Source organism: Patella vulgata, chromosome 1, assembly GCF_932274485.2.
Source record: "Patella vulgata chromosome 1, xgPatVulg1.2, whole genome shotgun sequence".
Taxonomy (NCBI): Eukaryota; Metazoa; Mollusca; class Gastropoda; family Patellidae; genus Patella; species Patella vulgata.
The window spans coordinates 1829639-1856597 of NC_065879.2; the positions used below are offsets into that span (position 1 = coordinate 1829639).

At 34.6% G+C, this 26959-nt stretch overlaps 2 protein-coding genes across 2 annotated transcripts in view; both read right to left on the reverse strand.

Moving 5' to 3' along the window:
* LOC126808510 (fibropellin-1) overlaps positions 1-12623 on the reverse strand; it is a 48432-nt gene extending 35809 nt beyond the window's left edge. Inside the window, exon 1 of the mRNA XM_050533266.2 lies at positions 11352-12623. Within this exon, the coding sequence (XP_050389223.2) occupies positions 11352-11385 (34 nt within the window). The 5' untranslated portion in view covers positions 11386-12623. The remainder of the gene's footprint in view (positions 1-11351) is intronic.
* Positions 12624-13080: 457 nt separating this feature from the next.
* Positions 13081-26848, reverse strand: LOC126808551 (pseudouridylate synthase TRUB2, mitochondrial). Its single transcript, XM_056099212.1, has 8 exons — positions 26674-26848; positions 24736-24885; positions 23624-23704; positions 21244-21305; positions 20652-20733; positions 18325-18397; positions 17717-17856; positions 13081-15867 (listed from the first exon to the last, which is right to left on the reverse strand). The coding sequence occupies exons 1-8, from the start codon at positions 26792-26794 to the stop codon at positions 15560-15562; spliced, it is 1017 nt and encodes a 338-aa protein (XP_055955187.1). The 5' UTR covers positions 26795-26848; the 3' UTR covers positions 13081-15559.
* Between the last annotated feature and the right edge of the window lie 111 nt (positions 26849-26959).

Here is a 26959-nt window from a genome sequence, read left to right on the forward strand (position 1 = left end):
CTCCTTGTCTCAAGAGCATTCTTCCAGGTAATTTCACAACCTTTCTTCATTACCATTCAGGTTGTCTAATCATCTATTGTGTTATCTATTACATAATTTATATATAACACCTTCATTAAACAGAGGTTAAAGGTCATTCACATCAAAGGTCATTCACATCAAAGGTTAAGGTCAGGTTAAAACGTATAAATCTGTAATACTATATACAAGAAATTAAGCCTTTTAAAATTAATGCGATCAGAAGTAGGTTACATTAAACTTGTTTATTTATTTATTTATTTCCTGTTTTAAGGGTTTTTTTTACGGAATCATCATTATACCGTAGTGTAGCAGGTGTTGTAAATTTATTTGGTTCATTCATTAAATTTTTGACAAGACAATGTTACACATGTAACATGATATAGCAGGCATGTGGTAACCCTGTCCGCGCCCCTCCTTCACGCCAAACACATTATTTATAAGTGTGTGCGGGGGGAAGGTGGGGGGGGGGCACGGGAGTAATATTGGGCTGTGTGGAACATGCTAGAGTCGATTTGTAGCATAACTGATCCACAGTATATGTTTGACACTGGTTGCATTATGATTATGTTGACAACCATGTTGAAACTGTGTGATTTTTTGCTATTTGCGAGGTGCGGCAAAAACTAAAGGGGGTGCAAAAACTCATCATTGCGTCCCTCTCACTTAGCCCCTGAGTAGACATGGCAAAATTAAAACAGAATGGGTCATTCTAATTTTACTGGTGCTGTACAAGTTTACTGGAAAGGCAAGTTCACATGGAGGAAAGAGAGAGAGAGAAATGGGGTTTAACGTCCACTCGACACAAACTAGGTCATTTCGGGACTAACATATGGTTTTAATTTTATTTACATAATTCGCTTGCGCGTAGGGGTCTTTAGCAGTGGGAGGAAACCGGAGGACCCGGAGAAAACCCACGAGGTTGGACAGGCGACCCTACTCCTTGCCACGTACAACCGGGGATTCGAAACCACGCCAGTCGACTCAAAGACAGACTTTATGATACAGCGCGCGCACGCTAACCATTCAGCCATCCAACCCCCCTCGCATGGAGGTGGGTGTAAGTACATGTATCTCCCATAGAGCCACAGTGGTCTAGTAAGACTCGCATTGGCTTACTAATAAGTGTTGACTTGGAAAGTCGCTTGGCATTTCACAGCCTGGATTCCCTTGGTCAATTTTGCAGTACAGAGAGTCTGGCAAGGAAATAGCATTGAGTCATTCGGATGGGACAAATGGTGTGCTTGTATAAGAACCCTATTCAATGAATAATAAACACTGGGTAATAATGATCGATTTTCTTCACAGCACACTGCATGTTATACATCCATCTTCATTATCTCAGTTGTTGCTGTTTTTATAGGTTGTTCCAAATTTAATGTTTTAAAAACCTGTAATCACCTGTGTAATGATAAAAAGCCAGAGATGACAATAACATACATGTATAGCTATGCATACATGTACATGTTAATATTTGGGGACAAAAGATTGACACATTAAAATATTCAAATTCATATCTTTAAGAAAGATAAAACCACACCTACACCTTAATGATTTTGTCCCTAAGGAAGTGAAATGAAAAGGAGTTTAACGTCCTACTGTTCTGCTCCGACAGGGCTAATGAAGACCGGCATACGCCATACAGTGTGCTATAAGGGAAATTTTGCCCGGGTAGCGGCACTATGGTCTACTCTTATACTGAATTCCAACAACCAAGGGAACTTTTACATGTACGCCAATGTATACACAGGACCTTGGTTTATCGTATCATCCGAAAGACTAGATAGCTGTCCTTGTAAGGCCCTTCATCCTGCACCACTGACAAGAGGCAACCACGTCGGAATATCCTGATGAACTTTCTCGGCCAATGCAGGGATCGAACACCAGACCTCCAGGCTAGCCAGCCAGCATCTTACCCACTTAGCCACCGTGGCTAAGGAAGATAAAAGCACATGTAATCCTTAATGATATGGTCCCTTTAAAGATAAAACCACACCTAAACTATAATGATTTGGTCCCTTTAAGGTGAAAGGTGAAGATATATAAGAGTATTAGTATGTGTGAAAATCAAACAAGGTATAAGACTTATAGAGTGTATAATAGTTGACATTAACGATTTATACCCCATGTAACAAGACGTAGTATAAACCATGTTGACATAACTTTACATTCACAAGTAACCTATAACATTTTAAATATTTCACTACACTCGAGATTGTCCTCGGTAACTTGATTATAAGATAAAATTATCCTTTTAACTTCTTTAAGAGAGAGAGAGAGAGAGAGTTTAATATCCACTCAACACAAACTAGGTCATTTTGGGACTAACACATAGTTCAATTTTATTTCAATAATACGCTTGCGTGTAGGGGTCTTTAGCAGTTGGAGGAAACCAGAAGATCCAGAGAAAACCCACGAGATTGGACAGGCGACCCTACTCCTTGTCACGTACAACTGGGGAATCGAAACCACGCCAGTTGACTCAATGACAGACTTTATGATACAGCGCGCGCACGCTAACCATTCAGCCATCCAAACCCCCCTTACTTTCCTTAAATTCAGTATAGATGTATCTACATGTACAGTAATAAAATGAAATGGGGATTAAATTCTCGACTTTTTACTCATTTTGAGAGGTGAATTTTGCCAGGGCAGCAGTTTCCACCTACAATTTTTAAATACCAACTGCTAAGTGTCTGTACACTATAAATTTGTACAAGTTACCTCCGTTTATCATAACTGCTACATGTAAGTGTCTTTTAGGTTCGCTACCTATCATGTCTAAATAGTTTATGTAAACTTATAATCGTAACTGCTAAGTGTATTTTAGATACGCTACCTATTTGTACAAGTTACATGTACCTCCATTTATTGTACCATCTGAATGACTAGCCTCACTTGTTTTGTTAACCCTGTTGGCAGGATAGGTTGAAAAATCTCAAACTTTCTCTCAGACCACACTAGATTCATTCTCGCTTGTGAGTTTATTGATCTAACCAAACAATGACGAATTAAAGTTAGTATGGACTGAGAGTAGAAATTCTACCTCCCTTACATTTTTGATAGTTGTATTTTAGGATATCTATTTACTTATTAACAGGAAATTGTTTCTATAAATCTTTTAAAATTTAAACTGGTGATTACAGTTCTTTATTTTAGCTTCAAATGTTATATAAACTATTATTTAGACATTTATTCACACGGCAAGCCTATAATCAGCTCTCTAGAACATCAGATGGCAGAGATTTAAATGGATTGAAACATGGTGGCCATTTAATGATTTAATTTAAAAATGGTGAATTGAGACTTAGTCTTGATTAACAAGTACTGTTGCTATGATAATACACAATCTATGCAGTGATAACTTTGCTCAGAATAAAAAAATTTGAATGAAATTTTCAATATATTCAATTTGCATGATCTATTTTTGAACTACACATGTATTAAAGCAAGAATGGTCAGCTCTTTAGCTAAATCTTACATAATTCATCTTTGATTGGAATGAAATGCAATCTTTAATTATTTCATTAACCAATTGTGGAATCTTCTTTGATTGGCATTTAGTAATTGAACATATTAACACAAGGATATTGTTGTAGAGTAAAATACCTACAAACCCACAACTTACTTCTAATTAAACGTGTAAAATAGTATTTTTCTAATTAAAATTTAGTTGTGGGTTTGTAGGTATTTTACTCTACTACAATACCCTCGTCTTTATCAAGCATACAGGTATAACTAACAGATTTTTTGTTATATTTTATTATTGTATATTGCCTCTGTTTTGTGTTAATATAATCTATATGTAATGAAGCTATAAAGCTTGGAGACTAATGATATATGTATATCTATTATTGTATATTGCCTGTATTTTGTGTTAATATAATCTATATGTAATGAAGCTATAAAGCTTGGAGACTAATGATATATGTATATCTATGTAGATAACATTCAGTTAATTAGAATCAATGTTTGCATCTCATTAACCTTTTGTCTATACAATATTTACAGATATAGATGTCGTACTCACTTAAAGCTTTATGTACACGTAGGGGTCACATAGGGGTCTGGTTTCATTAATATTTACCAGCTCTGACTGACTGCCATTAAATATGAGATATGCAGGGGTATGGTTTCATTTGTATTTGCCAGCTCTGACTGACTGCCATTAAATATGAAATAAAATGAAAGGGTTCTTGCCCAGAGTTCACAAAGTATTCTTAGACTTAAGAATTTATTCAAAATTGTTTGTCTTTTTTTAACTAAACCCTTATAAAACTTTTGTTGTTTTATTGTATCAAATACATCAATAAGAATCTATAAGCAAATTTTTGTATTTCTGGATCAAGGATATTTCTCATAAACAGTGATTGAAAGTTGTGTAAATTCTTAATTTAAATCTGAGAATGCTTTGTGAACCCTGACTGCGGTTAAATATGAGCAGTTACCTTCTAACTGCTACTAAATTTATGTTTTTCCTGCATAAAGCACAGTCATTTTATATACCGATTCTGTGATGCTAAAATATAGTCATCTTTATTTCTGAACAAGATTTCTTGAAATCAGAACTGAAGATCACAATTTTTTGTCCAAATTCATAATAAACTCAAAAACATAATATGGAACACAATGACTATTTTAATTAAAGCGATGTTTCATTTAGGGTTCTCTAAACGTTTTCAAGCAAATGATTATTACATGTGTCAATTGCTAAATGACATTCAAAGAAGCGCTACAAGTTCATGTCAATAATATTCCTGAATAATTACTTGTCCTTATTGTATTTGATAGATATACTGGAAGCCAAATATCCTTGATAAAAATAGTTCATATATCGTCTAGATATAAAACAGTATATTAACATTACTCCGATTAAAGGTAATCACTCGTCAAAAGGTATAACAGACTTCCACGTATTATCAGGTCTTGTTTGTTATTCAGAAAAATTATACAGTTTTTGCGCCAAATTCAACTTTTTTCCTTTGTCTTTCAAAGCATAATTTATACTATAAACTTTAATTAAAAACAAAGCTTCTTTTAAATTAGGCGGGGTAGGATGGCCGAATGGTTAGCACGTGCGTGCTGTATATAAGGCCTGTCATTGAGTCAACTGGCGTGGTTTCGAATCCCCGGTTGTACGTGACAAGGAGTAGGATCGTCTGTCCAACCTCGTGGGTTTTCTCTGGGTCCTCTGGTTTCCTCCCACTGCTGAAGACCTCTACATGTACGAATTATTGAAATAAAATTAAACCATACATGTATGTTAGTCCCAAAATGACCTAGTTTGTGTCAGGTGGACGTTAAACCCCATTTCTCTCTCTTCTAAATTAAGTCTTATTTATGAAATCTGTGAAGGCCCCTTTAAAATAACCATGGTCTTCTGGTATTATGGTATACCATACAGTATTATCAGATCAATATTATAATATTACTATGATATTATATGTGATTGAGCCTAATCTTAGTTTAATCGTAAAATTAAGTTCTTCTAGAAAAGTTGTAATGTGACAGGTGACACAGTTTTTAATGTAATAGTTGGATAAGCTATATAATGAGGTTGGTATGTGACCTACATGTACCTATCCTAATACTTATCGTATATAGATTAGTAGATAGATACTACCTATATTACATTCATTAAATCTACCTGTAGTAAGACCTATTCTCTCTATTTTCTCACCAGGTGTTTACATGTACCTGTTTATTGTATACAGATATAGTACCATATTTATGGAAAAATAATGTTGCCAATATTATTTCAATGTTCACTGTACAAACTGCACATAGCAGCTCAAGATACGTATTTTAGTTTTATAATTTGCAATTTCCACTGCTCTACAATACCAATGTCACAATACCAATTATGCATTTGCCTATTATGCAAAATGCAGAATGAAGGAGTGTAATGTGCAAAATAACTATTATACTGTATTTTGTATTATTGAATCGTGTATTCTGTATTTTAACACTGTGACATTGGTATTGTGGAGCAATGGAAATTGAAAATTGTAAAACTAAAATACACATTTTTAACTACTGACATATGCATTTTGCACCATGAACATTGAAATAATATTGGCAACGTTATTCATCCATAAATATTTAGCGGGGTCAAAAAAAAACCCCTTAAAAACCACCCACATAAAGATGCATTATTCAAGAACTAAATCTGCCTATTGCAGGTCTTTAGGCCTTAAATGTTATATAAACTATTAATTAGATATTAATTAACATGAAAAAAACATAATCAACTCTCGATGGCACTGGATACTCAAGATGTTATGTCATATAAACTATTAATTAGATATTAATTAACATGAAAAAACCATAATCAACTCTCGATGACACTGGATACTCAAGATTTCAACTAGATTAGAATGGTTTGGCCATTTGATGATTTAATTTAAAAATGGGAAAGCGAGGCTAAGTCTCGAATATACCATTGTCCTGGTTACCACAATGCACACATCTTGTCAAAACTACAAACAGTGATAACTTGGTTCAGAATAAAGTAATTTTAATGGAAATTTACAATATTTTTCATTTTACATTATCTATGTTTGAGCTATTATAGCAAGAATGATCAGCTCTTTATCTAAATCTTACATAATGCATCTTTAATCAAACTACATGTATAGATACAGTTTAACAATTTTAGTTATAAATTTTTTGTGTGAAATCCCTCCTTTGTAAACATGATTTTATGTAGGCATACAATTTCATTTTCTTTATACATTTTATTCTCATTTAGAACAAATGTTTTTGCCGTTTTTGTTTTCAAAATGACATTTATTTTATTATATTATTTCCTGAGTTATAAATTTATGATCAATCAATTTTTAAAAAAAAAAATCTATGTTTTAAAATGTTATTTACAATCTACATATAATAATTTTTTGAAAACATCAATTAGAATTTTTAATTTTTGTGACAATGTAAACATGCTTGCGTGCCTTGCTTTTCATCCATCGATCATATTTTGATCTTAAGTTATTGGTTAATTCTCATACATATACATGTAACAGATACGATGACAGTATTTCATCAAAGTTGCATCATTATCAAATTCATCTTCCTGAATATTAAAATCCTATTAAAGTATTGACAGTTATATACTGTGTCAATATATTCACAATATGTAATTTATCTTTATATCTGTTTTTATGAAATGTAAGCTGATTACAACTTAAATTGTATAAAAAATAGAAAATATTTCCTGTCTTTCTGCCTCACTTATTACGAAATGTATATACATGCACGGGTATGTTATAATTTTAACTGTTTCATGTACATGTACTGTGTTTGCGGAGGAAAACAACATGAAAGATTAGTTTTGACTAAATATGTTTTCCTCTTTTAAATAAAGTTTTAATGATAATGATGTAATTACAAAAAACATCAGTTCCCAATTCTATTTTTGTAACAAGGTGGTTAAAATGACTAGTGGTTGTATGGGAAATTATCTCAATTTTTTATTCCAAGAAACGATGAACTAAACTATTTTTATACTTCACAAATCTTCTTTGTCCAACCTTTCCACAAAATCAAAAATTTGATTTGGCCAAAATTCCAAAAACATTGTAGTCTCTGAAGTGTCAATATGGGACTGACAAATATTTATACATGTAAAACTTTCTGATTTAAGTAAAAAATAATGTATCCAATTGGATTGAATTTACCTGTTATTTTGATTAAAGAAGGATGAAGCCCTATCAAATTTTGTATTGAAAAAGATTAAGAAGATGTCTGCTTGTTTTGTAAACTTTAGTGCTGGCTTTATATCACATCATTTGATTGAATTGAGAAATTATAATTATAATGCATCATCCCAGAAAAATGACAAATAAACATATAAAATCGAAGGAAGGGCTTTAAAACGATAATTAATATCCGGACGAGTTAATCCCTAATGAAATATTATAGTATGGGTTACCAAGTATATATCATTCATAAAAGTATATTTATGAATATCTATCAAAATCTGGATCATATCGTTCTAACAAAGGGTCAATCCATGGTTTATTTTACAAGAAATGACCCATCTACAATCCCTTGAAATAGTTTTTCCGTATTCCGGTTGATATGTGATTGACGACCATCTCCTGTCACTATAAATGGTTGTCATGACAATTCCTTACTGTTAAATCATGCATTAAACTCATTTATTTAAAATAACTTCAGGCAATATTTATATTGAAAATATTTCTGTATATATACATGTTTAAAAGTGAGTCATAATAACTTTACAAGTTTTTACTTTCAATATGATCACAACGACCTTTACACCTGGCATCTTAATCGGCTGTTTTTTGTCGGTTTTAGCTGCTTGAAGTTCAATCAAACCGAATGTTAAAACAATGAACTGGCCACTATGGTATCATAAATCAATCTACTTTCGGCTAAATTACAATGGGTTAATTATTACTAATTAATTAAGAAGTCAATCAACGTTGCTTGTCGGCTACATGTACAACAACAGTCATACCTTAGTGAGAATCGGTCATGTGGTTCATAATCTGAGTAGCCTAATTAGCACATTTATGGTAATGATTAATTAAAGTGGGAGGAAACCGAAGGACCCGGTGAAAACCCACGAGGTTGGATAGGTGATCTGATTTCTTGTCACGTACAACCAGGGAATCAAAACCATGCCAGTTGACTCAATGACAGACCTTATGATACAGCGTGCATGCACTAACCATTTGGTCATCCACCCCCTTGTCAGGAGCAGATGGAAAGAACTTCCTGACTGTAGCCTTGATCAATCTGTCTATATAGGTGTGCGATGTGAGAACTTTCAACTAAACTTTGTCTTATATTGGTTTACACAAATGTAATAGAATTTTGCAAGTTGTCACGTGGTGTCATTATTACATTTTGAGCATTTCAAATCATTTTGCCAACATGGGTCACATATATAAGTTATGATATGCATATCTATGAATATACTGTATGCTCCGAGAGAGAGACAGAGAGAGAGATAGTTTAACTCCACTGGTCACAAACTAGTTCAAATCAGGACTAACATATGGTTTCAATTTTATTTCAATAATTTGCTTCTGCGTAGGATTTTTTTTAGCTGTGGGAGGAAACCGGAGGACCCAGAGAAAACCCATGAGGTTGGACAGGCGACCCTACTCCGTGTCACGTACAAGCAGAGAATCGCAATGACAGACCTAATAATACAACACCAATGCGCTAACCATTCGGCCATCCAATACCCTTTATACAATAGCAAGTCGCCTTGATGTATATTTATATATTGAACTGAAAGGCTCACTATAACACTAGGGTTTATTGATATATATATATATATATATATATATATATATATATATATATATATATATATATATATATATACTCATGGAGTCCCCTATGTATACAACAGAAAGACTTCTCTGTAACACTATGGGCTTCACTGATAAACATACATTTATACATGTAGCGAGTCCTCTATTGGAAATAAAGACTTTACTGTTGGCAGTCATGTTGACCCCCCTTTATATAGAACCAACATGTTGTAAGGTCACACCTCCAATTCCCAGACCATCTGATACCATCTCTCATTTATTTGCCAGTTTCATTTTCAGTTGTAATTAGTCCCAAGCCCATCCTATACATTTAAAAAATATGCTTTAATTCTGGACTCATATAATATCCTTTACAAGCATTAGTAATATAATTTAATATACTTTTAGAAACCTCTGTAAACCTGCTTATTCTCTATGTTCTTTGATGTTTATTATTGTATTGTAATTTGTATTGTATGCTTTACCATACTCGTGTATATACCATGTAGTTGTGTAATAAAGCATTATTATTATTATTATTATTAAACTGAGTCCTATTAATAAAAATTCTGTGGATTCCCCATCCTAAAATGGTTTTATTTTTAATAATCAGAAGCCATACATGTATATCCTGTACGACATATCATCAATCAGATCAAAACACAGATCCTATTTCGTTTTTTTTTTTATAGTTCAAAATTTCGTTTTACTTATCCTTACTACACTAGGATCTGGAAAAGTTGTTATATAACAGACATTCTAGTTGATGTGAGGAATTAGCTAATGAAACAGTCTGTTACGACGAGTTCTTGGCGTACTCTGCTTGGAAGCGTGGGTAAACCCCTAGAAATGTCAACGCTGATTGATTAATCAATGTTTGACATCATAGGGTCAAAAGCCGCTCATATGACCCCTGATGCGACCTCTCAGTACAACTGGTCAGATCTTCATGTAGTGTAGGCCATCAAAAATATAAAAAAATGAAATGAAATATAGATCTGTGTTCTAATCAGATTGTTATATCATTACATAGATGTTGTATCAATGAGCTTACTCACTGAGCAAAAATATCATAAAATGACCTAATATGTATTTGTAACAGTCTGATCTTACATGTTAAAACATGAAAATACAAGAACTATTAGATTCTGAGTCATAAAAATAATATTTGAAGATAGATCCACCTGGGAGAGGGGAAGTGGGTGTGGGAGGACTCTAAAAAAAAAAGTTCATGAGCTGGTTTATTTTTTTATTTTTTTTTTTTTTATCTACACATTGATTCTAATTGTCTTTGGTGAAAAGAAAAAAAAAATTAACGACCCAATCTGATTCTGGGTTTAACAGAAATTCCTGGAACTATAAATTATAACTATAGATTATAAATTCTGTTTTATTCCAACTAGAATTGTCGCTTGAAAAATTTATTTAAAACATCCTTTAAAAAATATGATTTGTATTGTCAATAAAATATACACTATTCAATGAATAATGCATAAAATATTTTACATTTAAATATTGTGGTATAAAATATACACTATTCAATGAATAATGCATAAAATATTTTACATTTAAATATTGTGGTATATTATGATATTTATATCTGTCATTCAGTTCTCATTGAGGAGGACTATAAGTTCATGTAAACCCGGTAAACTTGACACAGCCGGACATTGTAATAAATATATAGGCCTATGTCATGCCTTACAACCATCTGATAGTGTTGAATACGGTTATGTAAATCACGAAAATCTTACAAACAAGTTAATGTTGACGGTGAATTTGACACATCGTTATTGCTTATTGACGCATTCATCATTCTCAATAAACAATATACAGTCGTTCGCCAAACACCTGTCTTTTCACACCTTTAATTAAGAGTCGATCATTTGAGGAACACCTATATTTATGAATTATGATACACAATATTATATATAGATGCGGACGCCATATTTCCTCTATTGAGTAGGGAATTCCGGGGTAATACCTTGTCGTCGGTTGACTTACGGAAACTCATTAAAATAAACAGGTGATATGCCTTACCTGACCAGGTAACAACGGGTAAATCCAGCTTCATATTTGTTTCTTTTTCAAGGTTGACAAAAGGTAAACATAACGATTCCTAAGTCCACAAAGTTTTGGCAGTGATACACGACAGGCGTCATCCCCGATTCGACGACAAATACTACTGCCCTCAAATAAGAGTCACGTGACCCATTCATATCTATGTACATGCCCAGCATTCTTCGGGCATTGTTATTTGACACTAGTAATTGATACCTTCAAGCATTGTTTAGATGTCCACGTAAATAAGGGATGCTAGATAAAGACAGATAATTTATACATTAGGTCAGCCATAGGGACGCGTTTATTTTCTTGCAGATAACGCACGCACACTCGTATTGGTTGCAACATAACGTGCATGATACAATCAACACGAGTGAGTAAATTGTAAACGTGTAGTATTGACGAGATCGTTAACTCACACCTGCTTCGTTCGTTCATCAAACGACTGAAGGGAAATAACTCTTGCAGTGAACGGTGTGCTTCATTAATCATATCTTTAATTATCACGTCCCGTCTATTATTTAAAATGAATTGAAATGAAATGGGTTTTATGTCCTACTGTTCTGCTCCTATACTGGGCTAATGAAGACGGGCATACGCCATACAGTGTGCTATGAGGGAAATTTTGCCCGGGCAGCGGCACTATCGCCTACTCTTATATCAAATTCCAACTGCCAAGGGATCTTTTACATGCATTCTAATGTATACACGGGACCTCGGTTTTTCGTCTCATCCGAATGACTAGACAGCTGTCCTTGTCAGGCCCTCCGTTCTGCACCACTGACAAGGGGAAACCACGTCGGAAAATCAGGATGAACTTTCTCGGCCAATGCAGGGATCGAACACCCGACCTCCAGGCTAGCGAGCCAGCGTCTTATCCACCTAGCCACCGTGGCTCCCCTATTATTTAAAGGAAATGCGGCTAAGTTAAGAAATTATAAACAGACTAGACCATTTACCTGAGTTTTTGGAAATATATCTTTCACTGATTCGAATTTATTTACAAGGATTGAAAAAAACTGCTTCTTTATTTGTTTATCTCCTATTATTTTTACGGGAGGGGAGAGGGAGGGTTTAACCTCCACCTGACACAAACTAGGTCTTTTCAGGACTAACATATGGTTCAACTTTATTTCAATAATTCACTTGCGCGTAGGGGTCTTTAGCAGTGGGAGGAAACTGGAGAACCCGGAGAAAACCCATGAGGCTGGACAGGCGACCCTACTCCTTGTCACGTACATCCGGGAATCGAAACCACGCCAGTTGACTCAATGACAGATCTTATAATGCACATGTGCTAACCATTCGGGCATCCATCACCCCCCCCCCCCCACCTTAGAGGAACAGAAAATATAACTTTTTTAAAGAGGTAAACCAGGGGGTCAGCCCACCTTTTAATTTCTTTGCCCCTGAATTTCACTTTTCCTGGGGCTGGAAGGTGGGTGTTCAAACCACTGCCCCTTTACCTGACAGTACGTAAGTTATATTTATAGCACAGCTTTCATGAGGGGTTAAACCTGTTAATGAATGAAGCGTGCTATAAATGACTTGTAACATTGACAACTGCTCAACATGCTTATTGTTATTGCACAGAAAACCCACTCCACTTCTCTATCTCTATATGATTTCTACTAAAACTAGTGTAAACCAGCAACAGAGTGCAATAGCATTGAACATGTCTAGTTATTGCACGGTTAAGCTCCACCCAATCTACTAGAGGGAAAACAATCTGCTTATTCAACGAAAAGAACAAAGAAAGATTTCCCATCCATGTTACAATGTATGTTATCAACATTAAAAAAAAATAATAAAATGATCCTGTATAAAACAAGCCAACAGTGAGGCTGATGTCCCCCGCTGCAATCCCAAAATAAATACATATTAATTAATTGCACATTTATCTTTTTGAAAAGTATCGAGCAGTACCTGGTAGTGAAACTCTACACTAAGTTTCATCACTCTCAATCAGTTAGAATCAAAATTATCTTGTCCCAAAGCATCGACCAATGAAACTGCTTAGCTTTAGTGGGAAATGTTAATCATTGAACTCAGTGAAGACATTCACCTAATGAAACCTACACCAAGTTTAAAATGACATTTGGTTTAACGTCCTAGTGTTCTGCTCCAACTGGGCTAATGAAAACGGCTATACCAAGTTTAAACATTCTACCTCGACTAAAAGCAGAGTTGTTATGTTCCAATGTCTTGATCAATTAAATTGCTTATTGCTCCTTAGCCTCATAATTGAAATCGGTCAAGGTATTGATATAATGAATCTATACTCTTTGAGTTTCATCACTCTCACCCAATTAGAACCAAAGCTATTGTGTTCCAAAATCTCAACGAATCAAAATGCTTATCTCAGCTTAGCCTTAGTGGAAAATTTGCATGATCAAACTCTGTCAAGGCATTCACCTAATAAACACCTACACCAATATTGAACATTCTAGCTCATTTAGAAGGAGAGTTATTGTGGTCCCAATCAGACTGCAAACTATACGCAAAGTTTCACCACTCTCACTTTCTTAGAATCAAAGTTATCGAGCCCCAAAGTCTGGGCCAATCAAATTGCTTATCTCTGCTTACCCTAAGCAGAAAATGCTCATCTTCGAACACCATCAAGGCATTGACCTAATAAACACCCACACCAAGTTTGAACATTCTAGCTCAATTAGAATGAGAGTTATTGTGTCCCAAAAAGTGTGACAGACGGGCAGACAGACAGACAGACGGAGGGAGGTACAGACAGACAGACAATAAATAAATAATAGTACTGGGCCCTGTTTCACGGAATTTTAACTAAAGATAAAATCTAAATTTTAGTAGATACCTCTATTTTGATTGGCTAAGCACTAAAATCAGTCTAATATTATCCAATCAAATTACTAGTTAAAATTTCATGAAACAGGACCCTGGTGTTGCAAGTTGACTCATACTTGGTTTGTCTCAGTTTCTTGTACACATAATTTGAGTGAGGTTTATATTTGGTTTCTTGTTTTCACATAGAGCAGAGGAATGATTGACCATGTTTGTTCATTTCTTTATTTCTTTTTTCGATGGCAGAATGTTTCGATTCCCCAGTAGTGTGTGACAGGGGGTAGTAGCCTGTCCAACCACATGGGTTTTCTTGGGGCCCTCCACTACGGGCTACTCATATATCGAATTCCAACTGTCAAAGGATCTTTTACATGCACACCAATGTGTACATGGGACCTCAGTTTTTCGTCCCATCCACACGGCTAGACAACTGCCCTCGTTGAGCTGTCCATCCTGCACCACTGACAAGGGTAAACCACGCTGGAAAAACAAGATGAGCTTTCTCAGCCCAAACCGGGATCAAACCCGTAACCTTCAGGCTAGCGAGCCAGCATCTTACTCACTTAGCCACCATGGCTCTATGACAATACACTGTGATTAAATCCAAAGATTTGTTCAAAATTATTTTAGATGCAAAATAATAAATCTTATCTCAATAAAATATGGTTTAAAACATATTACTTACTTTCCTAAAAAAAAAAATAATTAAAATTTGAATATTTTCAATAAGTTACATGTATATGAAATGAAATGAAATAGGGTTTAACGTCCTACTGTTCTGCTCCGAACTGGGCTAATGAAGACGGACATACCCCATACAGTGTGCTATGAGGGAAATTTTGCCCGGACAACAGCACTACAGACAACTCGTATATCGAATTCCAACTGTCAAGGAATCTTTTACGTGCACACCAATGTGTACACGAGACCTCAGTCTAAAACCTGGCTTAGACTTAGAAAATCTGATTAAAATACAGAACTATATTTCGTTTCGTTTTATTTTATACTCCTGATGACCTCTACTACATGAAGATCTGACCAGTCGTAGTAGGAGGTCGCGTCAGAGGTTACACGAGCAGCGTTTGACCCTATGATGTCAGACACTTAATTAACCAATCAGCGTTGATATTTCTAGTAGGATATCCAAAGTTTCATGCATTGCACGCCTAGAACTCACTTCAACAGACCGTTTCATTGGCTAATCCCTCACTTCAACCAGTACGCAGGTAATATAACAACTCTTCCAGATCCTAGTGTAGTAAAGACAAGTAAAACGAAATTTTGAACTATAAAAAACGAAACGAAGTAGGATCTTTGTTTTAACCAGATTGCACGGCAGACTCTCAAGATAGAAAATTAAATATACATTATTTATTCACAGATGAAGTTAAATATTTTTGATGTTTTTCACTTTCTAATAATTTGTCCTTTTCAATTTGGTCGATATTTGCACCAATCAGTAATTTATCTGGATGTAATTCTTTATGACACATTCTCATGTTGTCTAAGATGTTCTCTAACGCCCAGTGTTTCTGTAGCAAAGCGTGATCTAATGTAAAATGTCCATAACGTAATCTCCGGATGTCCGTACACACTGCTGTTGATTTTAATTTAAGTCCAATATCGTGGATCAAAGTTTTGAAGTAGGTGCTAGTTTCGTTGATCGCATGAATTTCTGAAAAAAAAATAGGTTAATTAAAGTTGCAATTTCATATTTTTAAAATTTATTAAAATAAAGCCTTAAAATAGATGGTATCTATAAACAGTCGTACCTTGTTAGGGGGGTTGGATGGCTGAATGGTTAGCGTGCGCGCGCTGTTTCATAAAGTCTGTCATTGGGTCAACTGGCGTGGTTTCGAATCCCCGGTTGTACGTGACAAGGAGTAGGGTCGCCTGTCCAACCTCGTGGGTTTTCTCCGGGTCCTCCGGTTTCCTCCCACTGCTAAAGACCCCTACGCGCAAGCGAATTATTGAAATAAAATTTTAAAAAACCATGTTAGTCCCGAAATGACCTAGTTTGTGTCGAGTGGACTTTAAACCCCATTTCTCTCTCTCTCTCTCCCTACCTTGTTAAAGAATAATCCTATAATTCACTATTGCCAGTTGAGAAATTGGCAAAAATATCATTTTCCTCTTCAAATTAGAACGTTTGAGGATAACTACTCCATGGTGGAGAATAGAAAACAAGGGAGGTAATTGTGTTATTATTTCCGGTGTAAATGAGTTTTAAGTGTGAGAATGACACCTATGATCGTATAATAGTGAGTTGACAACCTATTGAGCAAAAGACATAGAAATAATTATGTTTTGACTTTCTTAGAAAATATGAAATTGTAACTTTAAAGATACATTATGTAAGATTTAGATAAAGAGCTGACCATTCTTGCTATAATAGCTCAAAAATAGGTGATTCAAAATGTATATATTGAAAATTTCATTCAAATTACTTTATTCTGAGCGAAATTATCACAGTTTGAAGTTTTGACATAGATTGTTTATTATCGTGGCAATGCTACTTGTTAATCGAGATTCAGCCTCGCTTCTCCATTTTTAAATTCAATCATCAAATGGCAATTGTATTTTAATCCCTTTACATCTGTGCCATCTGATGGTCTAGAGAGTTGATTATTATAGGCTTGTCATGTGAATAAATATCTAAATATTAATTTATAAAACATCTGAAGCCAAAACAAAAACCTGCAATAGGCAGATTTAGCTCTTACATAATGCATGTTTAATAAATTAGGTCTAATGAGTTGTATTTTGGTTGGGTGAGAACTAGTATAGAATTAAATAGGAATCAAACTTAAAAATAAACTGTGACACTCAAATTTCGTTTAAGGCCTAGAAAAACATTTTCTAGAATAGAATATTATAGGCTAATATTTTTTATATTTAGCTACCTTCGTACAGCATTTGGATAATGGAGGGATTTTTTTTTTATCTAACTGATGGCAAATAAACTTTTGAGGAATTACATACACCCAGGCCACCCCAACTTCCAACCCCAAAATGCACTAAAAACATTTCAAGTTTCATCAAAATCAGATACAAATTGTGACCTCTATAGGGTCCACATTGTGGACTCCACAACCTTGGTATTACATACTTTGGGTTATAAACAAACATTTCAAGTTTCATCAAAATCGGATGAAAATTGTGACCTCTAGAGGGTCCACAAACTTTGTATTACATACTTTGGGTTATGAACAAGCATTTCAAGTTTCATCAAAATTGGATGAAAATTGTGACCTTGAGAGTGTCCACAAGCTAAAAACGTGATTTTTCATACAATCAGGGTCTATTATCCATGAAGTTACCATCTGATATATGCAAATATCGAAAGGAACCGAGATCTTTGGAAGATAGAGTATCTGATAGACATATATTTCAAGTTTTGAAAAAATTGGATAAAAATTGTGACCTGTAGAGTGTCCACAAACAAATTGTGGACTGATGTCCTGGGGCGACGACAATATACGTCCACATGATAATATGGGTGTATAATAAAGAAAGAAAGTTACCTAGAGTAAAATCTGGTAATTTATAATCTATACATTTAACACCATACAACATAGGAGACATATCTTTATTAGCTGGACGAACTAATCCTTTACATGCATATTCATATGCTTCTTGGCTATCTTCATGTACTCCTGCATATCTATAAAAATAAAAACACACTTTATTCTTAGCATATACTTAAAGACTTGCTGAAACCACAGAAACCCCAATGTATTTTTGTGAATGTGTGGCAAAACAGAATAGTATAATTAATTGCCACATTGGGAGAGAGAGAGAGAGAGAGTGAGAGGGGGGAGAGAGAGAGAGAGTGTTTAATCTCAACTCCACACAAACTAGGTTATTTCAGGACTAACACATGGTTCTATTTTATTTCAATAATATGCTTGCGCGTAGGGGTCTTTAACAGTGGGAGGAAACCGGAGGACCTGGAGAAAACCCACGAGGTTGGACAGGTGACCCTCCTACTCCTTATCCTGTACAACCGGGGAATCGAAACCACGCCAGTTGACTCAATGACAGACCTTATGATACAACCATTCGGCCATGAAATCCCCCCATAATGTGTGCACGTACTAACAAGCAAGGTCACATAAAAATAAAAACATACTTAAACATAAGCTTGGTGTGATTAGCTTGTGCTATGGAACACATTCTGTCTAATTTAGGTTTTGTTATATGATCTGAAAATACAGGTAATTAACATTAATTAAACATCTATTTACAACTTCATGTTAGATTTCTTCAGTAATTTCTATAATACATATCCTCTACAGTAATTTCTATAATATATATCCTCTACAGAAATTTCTATAATACATATCATCTACAGTAATTTCTATAATACATATCCTCTATAGTAATTTCTATAATACATATTCTCTATAGTAATTTCTATAATACATATCATCTACAGTAATTTCTATAATACATATTCTCTATAGTAATTTCGATAATACATATTCTCTATAGTAATTTCTATAATACATATCATCTTCAGTAATTTCTATATTATATATCCTCTACAATAATTTCTATATTATATATCCTCTACAGTAATTTCTATAATACATATCATCTACAGTAATTTCTATAATACATATTCTCTATAGTAATTAATACATATCATCTACAGTAATTTCTATAATACATATTCTCTATAGTAATTTCTATATTATATATCCTCTATAGTAATTTCTATAATACATATTCTCTATAGTAATTTCTATAATACATATCATCTACAGTAATTTCTATAATACATATTCTCTATAGTAATTTCTATAATACATATCATCTTCAGTAATTTCTATATTATATATCCTCTATAGTAATTTCTATATTATATATCCTCTACAATAATTTCTATATTATATATCCTCTACAGTAATTTCTATAATACATATCATCTACAGTAATTTCTATAATACATATTCTCTATAGTAATTAATACATATCATCTACAGTAATTTCTATAATACATATTCTCTATAGTAATTTCTATATTATATATCCTCTATAGTAATTTCTATAATACATATTCTCTATAGTAATTTCTATATTATATATCCTCTACAGTAATTTCTATAATACATATCATCTACAGTAATTTCTATAATACATATTCTCTATAGTAATTTCTATAATACATATTCTCTATAGTAATTTCTATAATACATATCATCTTCAGTAATTTCTATATTATATATCCTCTACAATAATTTCTATATTATATATCCTCTACAGTAATTTCTATAATACATATCATCTACAGTAATTTCTATAATACATATTCTCTATAGTAATTTCTATATTATATATCCTCTATAGTAATTTCTATAATACATATTCTCTATAGTAATTTCTATATTATATATCCTCTACAGTAATTTCTATAATACATATCATCTACAGTAATTTCTATAATACATATTCTCTATAGTAATTTCTATATTATATATCCTCTATAGTAATTTCTATAATACATATTCTCTATAGTAATTTCTATATTATATATCCTCTACAGTAATTTCTATAATACATATCATCTACAGTAATTTCTATAATACATATTCTCTATAGTAATTTCTATATTATATATCCTCTATAGTAATTTCTATAATACATATTCTCTATAGTAATTTCTATATTATATATCCTCTACAGTAATTTCTATAATACATATCATCTATAGTAATTTCTATAATACATATCCTTTGTGAGTCTCAAACACCTCAGATCTATATACTTTCAGTTCAATTTCAAAAAAAATTTCCCACTGCTAAAGACCCCTATGCGCAAGCAAATTATTGAAATAAAATTAAACCATATGTTAGTCCCGAAATGACCTAGTTTGTGTCGAGTGGACATTAAACCCCATTTTTCTCTCTCTCTCTCTCAAACAAAATTAAGCCCTCATGTCCGAGTTGATTGAGCATTGTTTTTAGTCATAAAAAATCTGACAATTGACACAGCAGGCCTGGAAACAACAATTACCAGAACAAATCTGAGCAGGACGAAAAAACAGACACCAAGGAGAGAGAAAGAGAGAGTGAAATGGGGTTTAATGTCCACTTGACACAAACTAGGTCATTTCAGGACGAACACGTGGTTCAATTTTACTTCAATAATTTCATTGCGCGTAGGGGTCTTTAGTAGTGTGAGGAAACCAGAGGATGAGGAGAAAACCCATGAGGTTGGACAGGCAACCCTACTCCTTGTCACATACAACCGGGGAATCGAAATCACGCCAGTTGACTCAATGACAGACTTTATGACACAACGCGCAAGCGTTAACCATTCAGCCATCCAACACCCTCAGACACCAAAGAGATTTGTCTGAAAAAGACTGGCATTGTCTGCAACATGTGACTTATTTTCAATCTTGCACCATAGAAAATTAAGCTGAAAAGTGGAAAAAATATGATGGAAACTTACGAAAAGTTGTTCGTTCTATTATTCTTCCTTTAGGAGAGAAATTATCAGTTGCCCAACCAAATCGACCTTTCACATGGTAAACCTTCAAACATAAAAAAAAAATATTTTCACTAAGAAACTTCGTCTGAAACCCTTTGTCACTGCACTGCAGTGATTCTCAACCAGTGTGCAGCCAGACCTTCCTAAGTGTGCCACGAAATTTCTCACTAAAGAAGCCAGCTATTTGATGGATGAAATTCGAAAGACTGCAATGAAGTAAGTTCATAGCTGTGTTTATTTAGTTTGAGTCGTTCTATGTGTCTGTGACTAGTCTATGTCTACGATTGTATACCATCTATGACTTTCCATGTTTTTATTTTGCAAAATTCAAATATTTTTCATATTTAGCCAGGTGTGCCGCTATTTGTTCATGTGTTCCAAGGTTTGCCGTTGCCAAAAAATGGTTGAGAACCACTGTTATACTGTAATTTATGACATGACACAAAAAATATACCTTCTAGGGAAAAGACATGTTCTGACGTTTGAATTGTCTGGTTTTTGTTGTGCAGTTTTCCCGCCTTGTATATACTATATATAGTATAAATAAACTTACCCTGAGGTACATTGCCCTCGAAATAAATCCTAAAAACTGTCTACCACCACCAATACCCAACACTGAAATGAAGTCAACATTACAAAATCATCTGCAGCCACGGTGGATCGGTGGGTAGGAAATGAAATGAAATGAAATGGGGTTTAACGTCCTACTGTTCTGCTCTGAACTGGGCTAATGAACCTGTATACGCCATACAGTGTGCTATGAGGGAAATTTTGCCCGGGCAGCGGCACTATCGCCTACTCTTATATCGAATTCCAACTGCCAAGGGATCTTTTATGTGCATTCCAATGTATACACAGGACCTCGGTTTTTCGTATCATCTGAAGGACTAGACAGCTGTGCTTGTCAGACCCTCCGTCCTGTATCACTGACAAGGGGGAACCCCGCCGGAAAATCTGGATGAACTTTCTCGGCCAATGCAGGGATCGAACACCTGACCTCCAGGCTAGCAAGCCAGCATCTTACCCACTTAGCCATGTGATCCTCCGGTGGGTAGGATGTTGGGTCGCTAACCTGGAGGTCCCAAGTTTAATCCCTGCATTGACCGAGAATGTTCATGAGGATTTTGGTCAGTGGTGCAGAATGGAGTGCCTGGCAAGGGATGTGTATAGTTGTTCGGATGGGACGAAAACCTGAGGTCCTGTGTACACATTGATGTGCACGTAAAAGATCCCTTGGCAGTTGGAAATCGATATACGACTATGCCATCAGATATACATGCATATTGTAAACTAGAAAGTAACATGCTAGAAATATAGGCAAATAATCTTGTTCAATATTGGATTTATCTCCCTTTAATCTGGGGAGCCCATCATTGAGTCTGATACAAAGTTACTGGAAGTCTATGGGTTAACAATGTATTTCATTGATCAGTTTTTCTTGTTTTTCAAACGAATGGACTCCGGAAGCAGACATTCAGTGGAATCTTTTAAAATAATGATTAACATCACAAACACTTTACCTATTAATAGAAGTAATGACTGGCAATCAGTGACTGGATGTTTGTCGGGCGGTTGTACAAAATCAACCAACGACATTACATGTAAATGTAAGAACTTTTGACAGTCTAACAAATCGGGACATGTACTTAATTTTAACTGTCATCAATAAAATTTAAAGATGCCTTAGGTAAGATTTATGCTATAATAGTTCAACCAGCGGTTGCCAGGCAGGATACGCCCACATTTTGCAAGAGATGGATAGAGAACAAGCTAAAAACAAAACTGATTTTTTGTACAATCAGGGGCAATAATCCAGAAAGTTACGGTCTGCAATGTGAAAATATCGAAAAGGACTGAGATCTTTGGGATATATGTTTTAAGTTTCATCAAAATCTGAGGGTCCAAAACCTTGGTAAGACATATTTTTACATTATTTGTGTAAAAGGAGCCGCCATTTTGTCAGCCAGTTTTGATCCGATTTTCATGAAATTGGCACTCAACCATCATTAGGGTGTAACAGTGATATATTTAATGTTTTTTAAAAATTGGATAAAAATTGTGACCTCTAGAGGGTCCACATGCTAAAAACGTGATTTTTGGTACAAACAGAGGTCACAATCCAGGACATTACAGTTCGATATGCCCAAATATCAGAAGGAACCATAATCTTTGGATTATAAACCTGCATTTCAAGTTTCTTCAAAACCAAATGAAAATTGTGACCTCTAGAGTGTCCACAAGCTAAAAATGCGATTTGGTGTACAATCAGGGGCCATAATCCATGAAGTTATGATCCGATACATGCCAATATTGATAGGAACCAAAATCTTTGAGAGATAAACCTATAATTCAAGTTTCGTCAAAATAGGATCAAAATTGTGACCTGTAGAGTGTCCACAAAGAAATTGTGGACGGATGTCCGGACGGACAGGGGCGACGGCATAATCTGTCCACATGAATATGTGGGCGTATAAAAATAGATGATGAAAAATGAATATATTGAAAATTTCCTTAAATTGGCTATGTTCTGAGTGCAGATTGTTGATTATTGTAGCAACGTTACTTGTTAATCTATACCCAGCCTCGTTTCACTTGTTTTAAATGAAATCATTAAATGAGCGATCATATTTCAATCTCTTTAAATCTCTGCCAAATTATGAAATGGAGATCGTGTTTTAATCTGTTCAAAATCACAACCATCCAATGGTATAGAGAGTTGATCATGGTCTTGTCATGTTAATAAATTTCTAAATAGTTTATAGAACATTTGAGGCCAAAATTAAGACCTACAGTAGGCAGATTTAGCTCTTACATAAAGCATCTTTAATACATTAGGTCTAATAAGTTGTATTTTGGTTGGGTTAGAACTAATATAGAATTCAATAGTAATAGTAATGAAACTTAAAAAAATAAATTGTGACAGGTTTACATACCTTGAACTCCTGATGTATGTTTTGGTATTGGACCAACAGGCCATATTTCAAAATCTGAACCTATATATCTTGGTCCTAACACTGAAACAAACAATTATACTTCAAGTAGCAATATATAGTTATACCATGCTCTGAGTTGAAATCAGCTGATTACAGCATGAGAAGAGATATCAGGTTTTCAAAAAGAGTAAGCATCCCTTGACTTGTGCATGACATCTGTCAATACAAAAGTCAAGTGAAAACTAGTCTGAACCATATGTTAGTCCCAACATGACCTAGTTTTGTCGAGTAGACGATAAACTCCATTTCTGTTTCTCAAGTGTATTACACGTCAATGTGTGACGTCACATCATATGGCCTCAATAGCACATGCATTGTTTACATCGGACGTAGTAATACAAACCCATCTGGGCAGAATTGGTGCCTTTGCATACTATTTTTTGTCCCTTTTATAGTGATAGTAGCATCCAAGCAAATATTTACGGTTGATCAGTTTGAAGTGCTACTGCTGCCAGGTAATTTTGACATGAGACCAGTAAAAAGGGACATAAAATAGTATATTTTAGGGGAAATATATATATATATATATTGTCTTTAATTATTTTACTTCTGCACAGTGGTCTCCATCAGTGGGCCTAAACTAAAGCCAGACAACAACTGAGAGAAAACCCACAAGATTAAAAAAGGCATTTGATGAATTCACAAGTGTATTGATAACAGACTTAGCATTTGGAGTACATTTGTACATCACTGAAGATAGCTTAAAAGGGCATTTTCGAAGATTAGATAAAGACCTGGTAGTTCTCACTATAATAGATAATGTAAAAAGAAAATGCTGAAAATTTCAGTCAAATTGCTTCACTCTGAGGCCTAGCCTAGCCGTGATCATCCTTACTGAAGTTGGTACGATAAAATAGCACAGTCTCGATTGCATTTAATTATCAATGAGCGTTGAGCAGTGATGCCATCGAGAGTTGATTATGGTCTAGATAATTTAATTAATGTCTAATTAATAATTTAGATAATATTTCAGGCCAAAAGAAAAGACCCGCAATAGGCAGATTTAGCTCTTGTATGTTTAACTTCTCTCTCCGTGAATAGTATATTTTTACCTAGTCTATGTTCTGATAAATCAGAAATATCAGGTAAAGTTGTAACAACTGGTTGATTTGTAACAAGTAAACTTCTAGAACCATCATCATTATCTTCTGTAGGTGCATCAACTAATCGCTCATATTTATAACACGGAAGTGCATTCAAATCTACAAAATAAACATTATATATGAGTAAAATCCATCTTCCAAGATTTAAAATCCTGATGTGCTATTTGAATTTTTGGCTAAAATATCCAATTTCTCACCACTTAATCCATGCTAATATGTACTGCCCAGGGATCTTTTATGTGCACACGGGACCTTGGTTTTTCATCCCATCCGAACGACTAGACAGCTGTCCGTGTCAGGCCCTCCATCCTGCACCACTGACAAGATGAAACCTCGTTAGAAAATCCCTATGAACTTTCTCGGCCAATGCAGGGATCAAACATGTCACTTCCAGGCTAGCGAGCCAGCGTCCCCCCCCCCTCCCGCCCCATATTTCTCAAGCAATGGCCTGAGAAATCCCTCTCTGGCCATTGCTGGATTGGCTTCTGATATCGGTACTTGAGCATTTGAGAAAGTGTGTCTATTCTTCCTGTTCAATCAAATCTATCCCAAGTACAGCAACATGACACCCCTTCGTGTAATCTGGGGTCTTCCCTAAAACTTTGGACAGTGATTTAAGATATTAAAAACGGTGAAATTATTGTTCGTCTCCAAACTGTATTGTTTACATTGCATTTGTTTTGATAGCCTCGTTTGTCCGCAATATTCTGCGATGTACTGGTTAATTGGGCATAATAAAATCAGGAGTCATGATGTATTTGGTCCAATTTGGAGCCCTGTTTAAAGTGTAATGATACTGTTACGCAGTTAGCTATTGGTTGTTAATCGGACTATTGACCAGTCATAATTTGGAACAGAAATTTGCTTCCTTTATAGCAGTGTTAAGTGGGATTAGGTCTAATCTGAAGTCTATATCACGTATTGGACTACCACTGCAAACATGTTCAATATTCTATAAGTAAAAAGAGATAAGGTACCGCAATATCCAAGACAGTCACAGTACTCATATAGATTACATGTCATTTCGGTCCCGTGTCATTTCGGACTTACAACATTTCAGACTCAAAATAATATGGCCTCAACGTTTCGGTCTTGGGGAGGTGACATTTCGGACTCGGACTGGTGACGTTTCGGACTCGGGAATAAGTTGAAAGGAAAGGCTGAACACAACTGTCACCGTTTCCCGTAAAAGTAATTTATTTATTTAAAAAAGAATAATATGCTGTAGAATTTATTTCAAAATGACCTACACAAAAAACAAAAGTAAATATTTACTCGACATGCACTGCTTTTAAAAGCCCCTAGAATGTTTTAACGAAAATCCGGAAGCTACACGTTGACACGCATTCCTCGACAAGCTTGCCATAGATAGCAGTACACTACCAATCGATGAATCAGTGCGTACAAAGAAAACTCTTTTTGGAAAATATTAGTAATGGCAACGATCAAAGTGGGTAATAAAAGCTGATCAACCGGTAATCCCTACATGTATGTTATTGTAGTATGTGCAAAGAAACCTTACAGTTCTTTAGTGGACAAGGAAAAACGTGAGTTGTCAATCAGCGATAAGGGCGGCCGTGTGTTGAGTTGATTATTCGGACTCACGTAAAACCATCGTCAGACTGAGTCCGAAAGGTCGTCTGTGTTGAGACCGATATGATGCGCTACCCTCATAGTAACTTGGAATATTGTTCTAAACTAAATAGTAAAAATGAAAATGAAACTGTGACACGGTCATATAACCACTAACAACATTTTTAAAATCTCATAAAAATATGAAGAAACATTCTTAGAAGGGTCTAGATAAGAAATCTCATCTCTCAACCCTACCCTCCGTGTTTAGGCTAGTTCAAATAGACTCGACGTTTTTAAGAAGGTCAACCATACCTCTGGCTAAATTCCATTGTATCTTTTCGATAACTTTGGATATCGGTAATTCCGAGGGCTTATAAATACAGAATACGCCATTTAATCGACGATAAGCATCTGATGCCCATCTAAATCTCATTTTATGTTATTTATATTTAGCTGAATATTATTCTTATGGAGGCTGACATCTTGGTTGCATCCAAAAATAGTATCATATTTCTGGAAAGGAAAAGAAATTTTAACATCTATATAAAGTATTATTTCCTTAGAAAGATTAATAATTGTTATTAGATCTAAATTATTA

Bases quoted from the DNA above. Each gene is read 5' to 3' on its own strand.
- LOC126808551 (XM_056099212.1), bottom strand. From the start codon at position 26,794: ATGAGATTTAGATGGGCATCAGATGCTTATCGTCGATTAAATGGCGTA. The intron at 24,886-26,673 runs GTATGGTTGACC...TTTATTTTGTAG, and splicing joins ACAATGGAATTTAGCCAGAG to ATTTGAATGCACTTCCGTGT. The intron at 21,306-23,623 runs GTATGTAAACCT...ACTTCATTTCAG, and splicing joins ACATACATCAGGAGTTCAAG to TGTTGGGTATTGGTGGTGGT.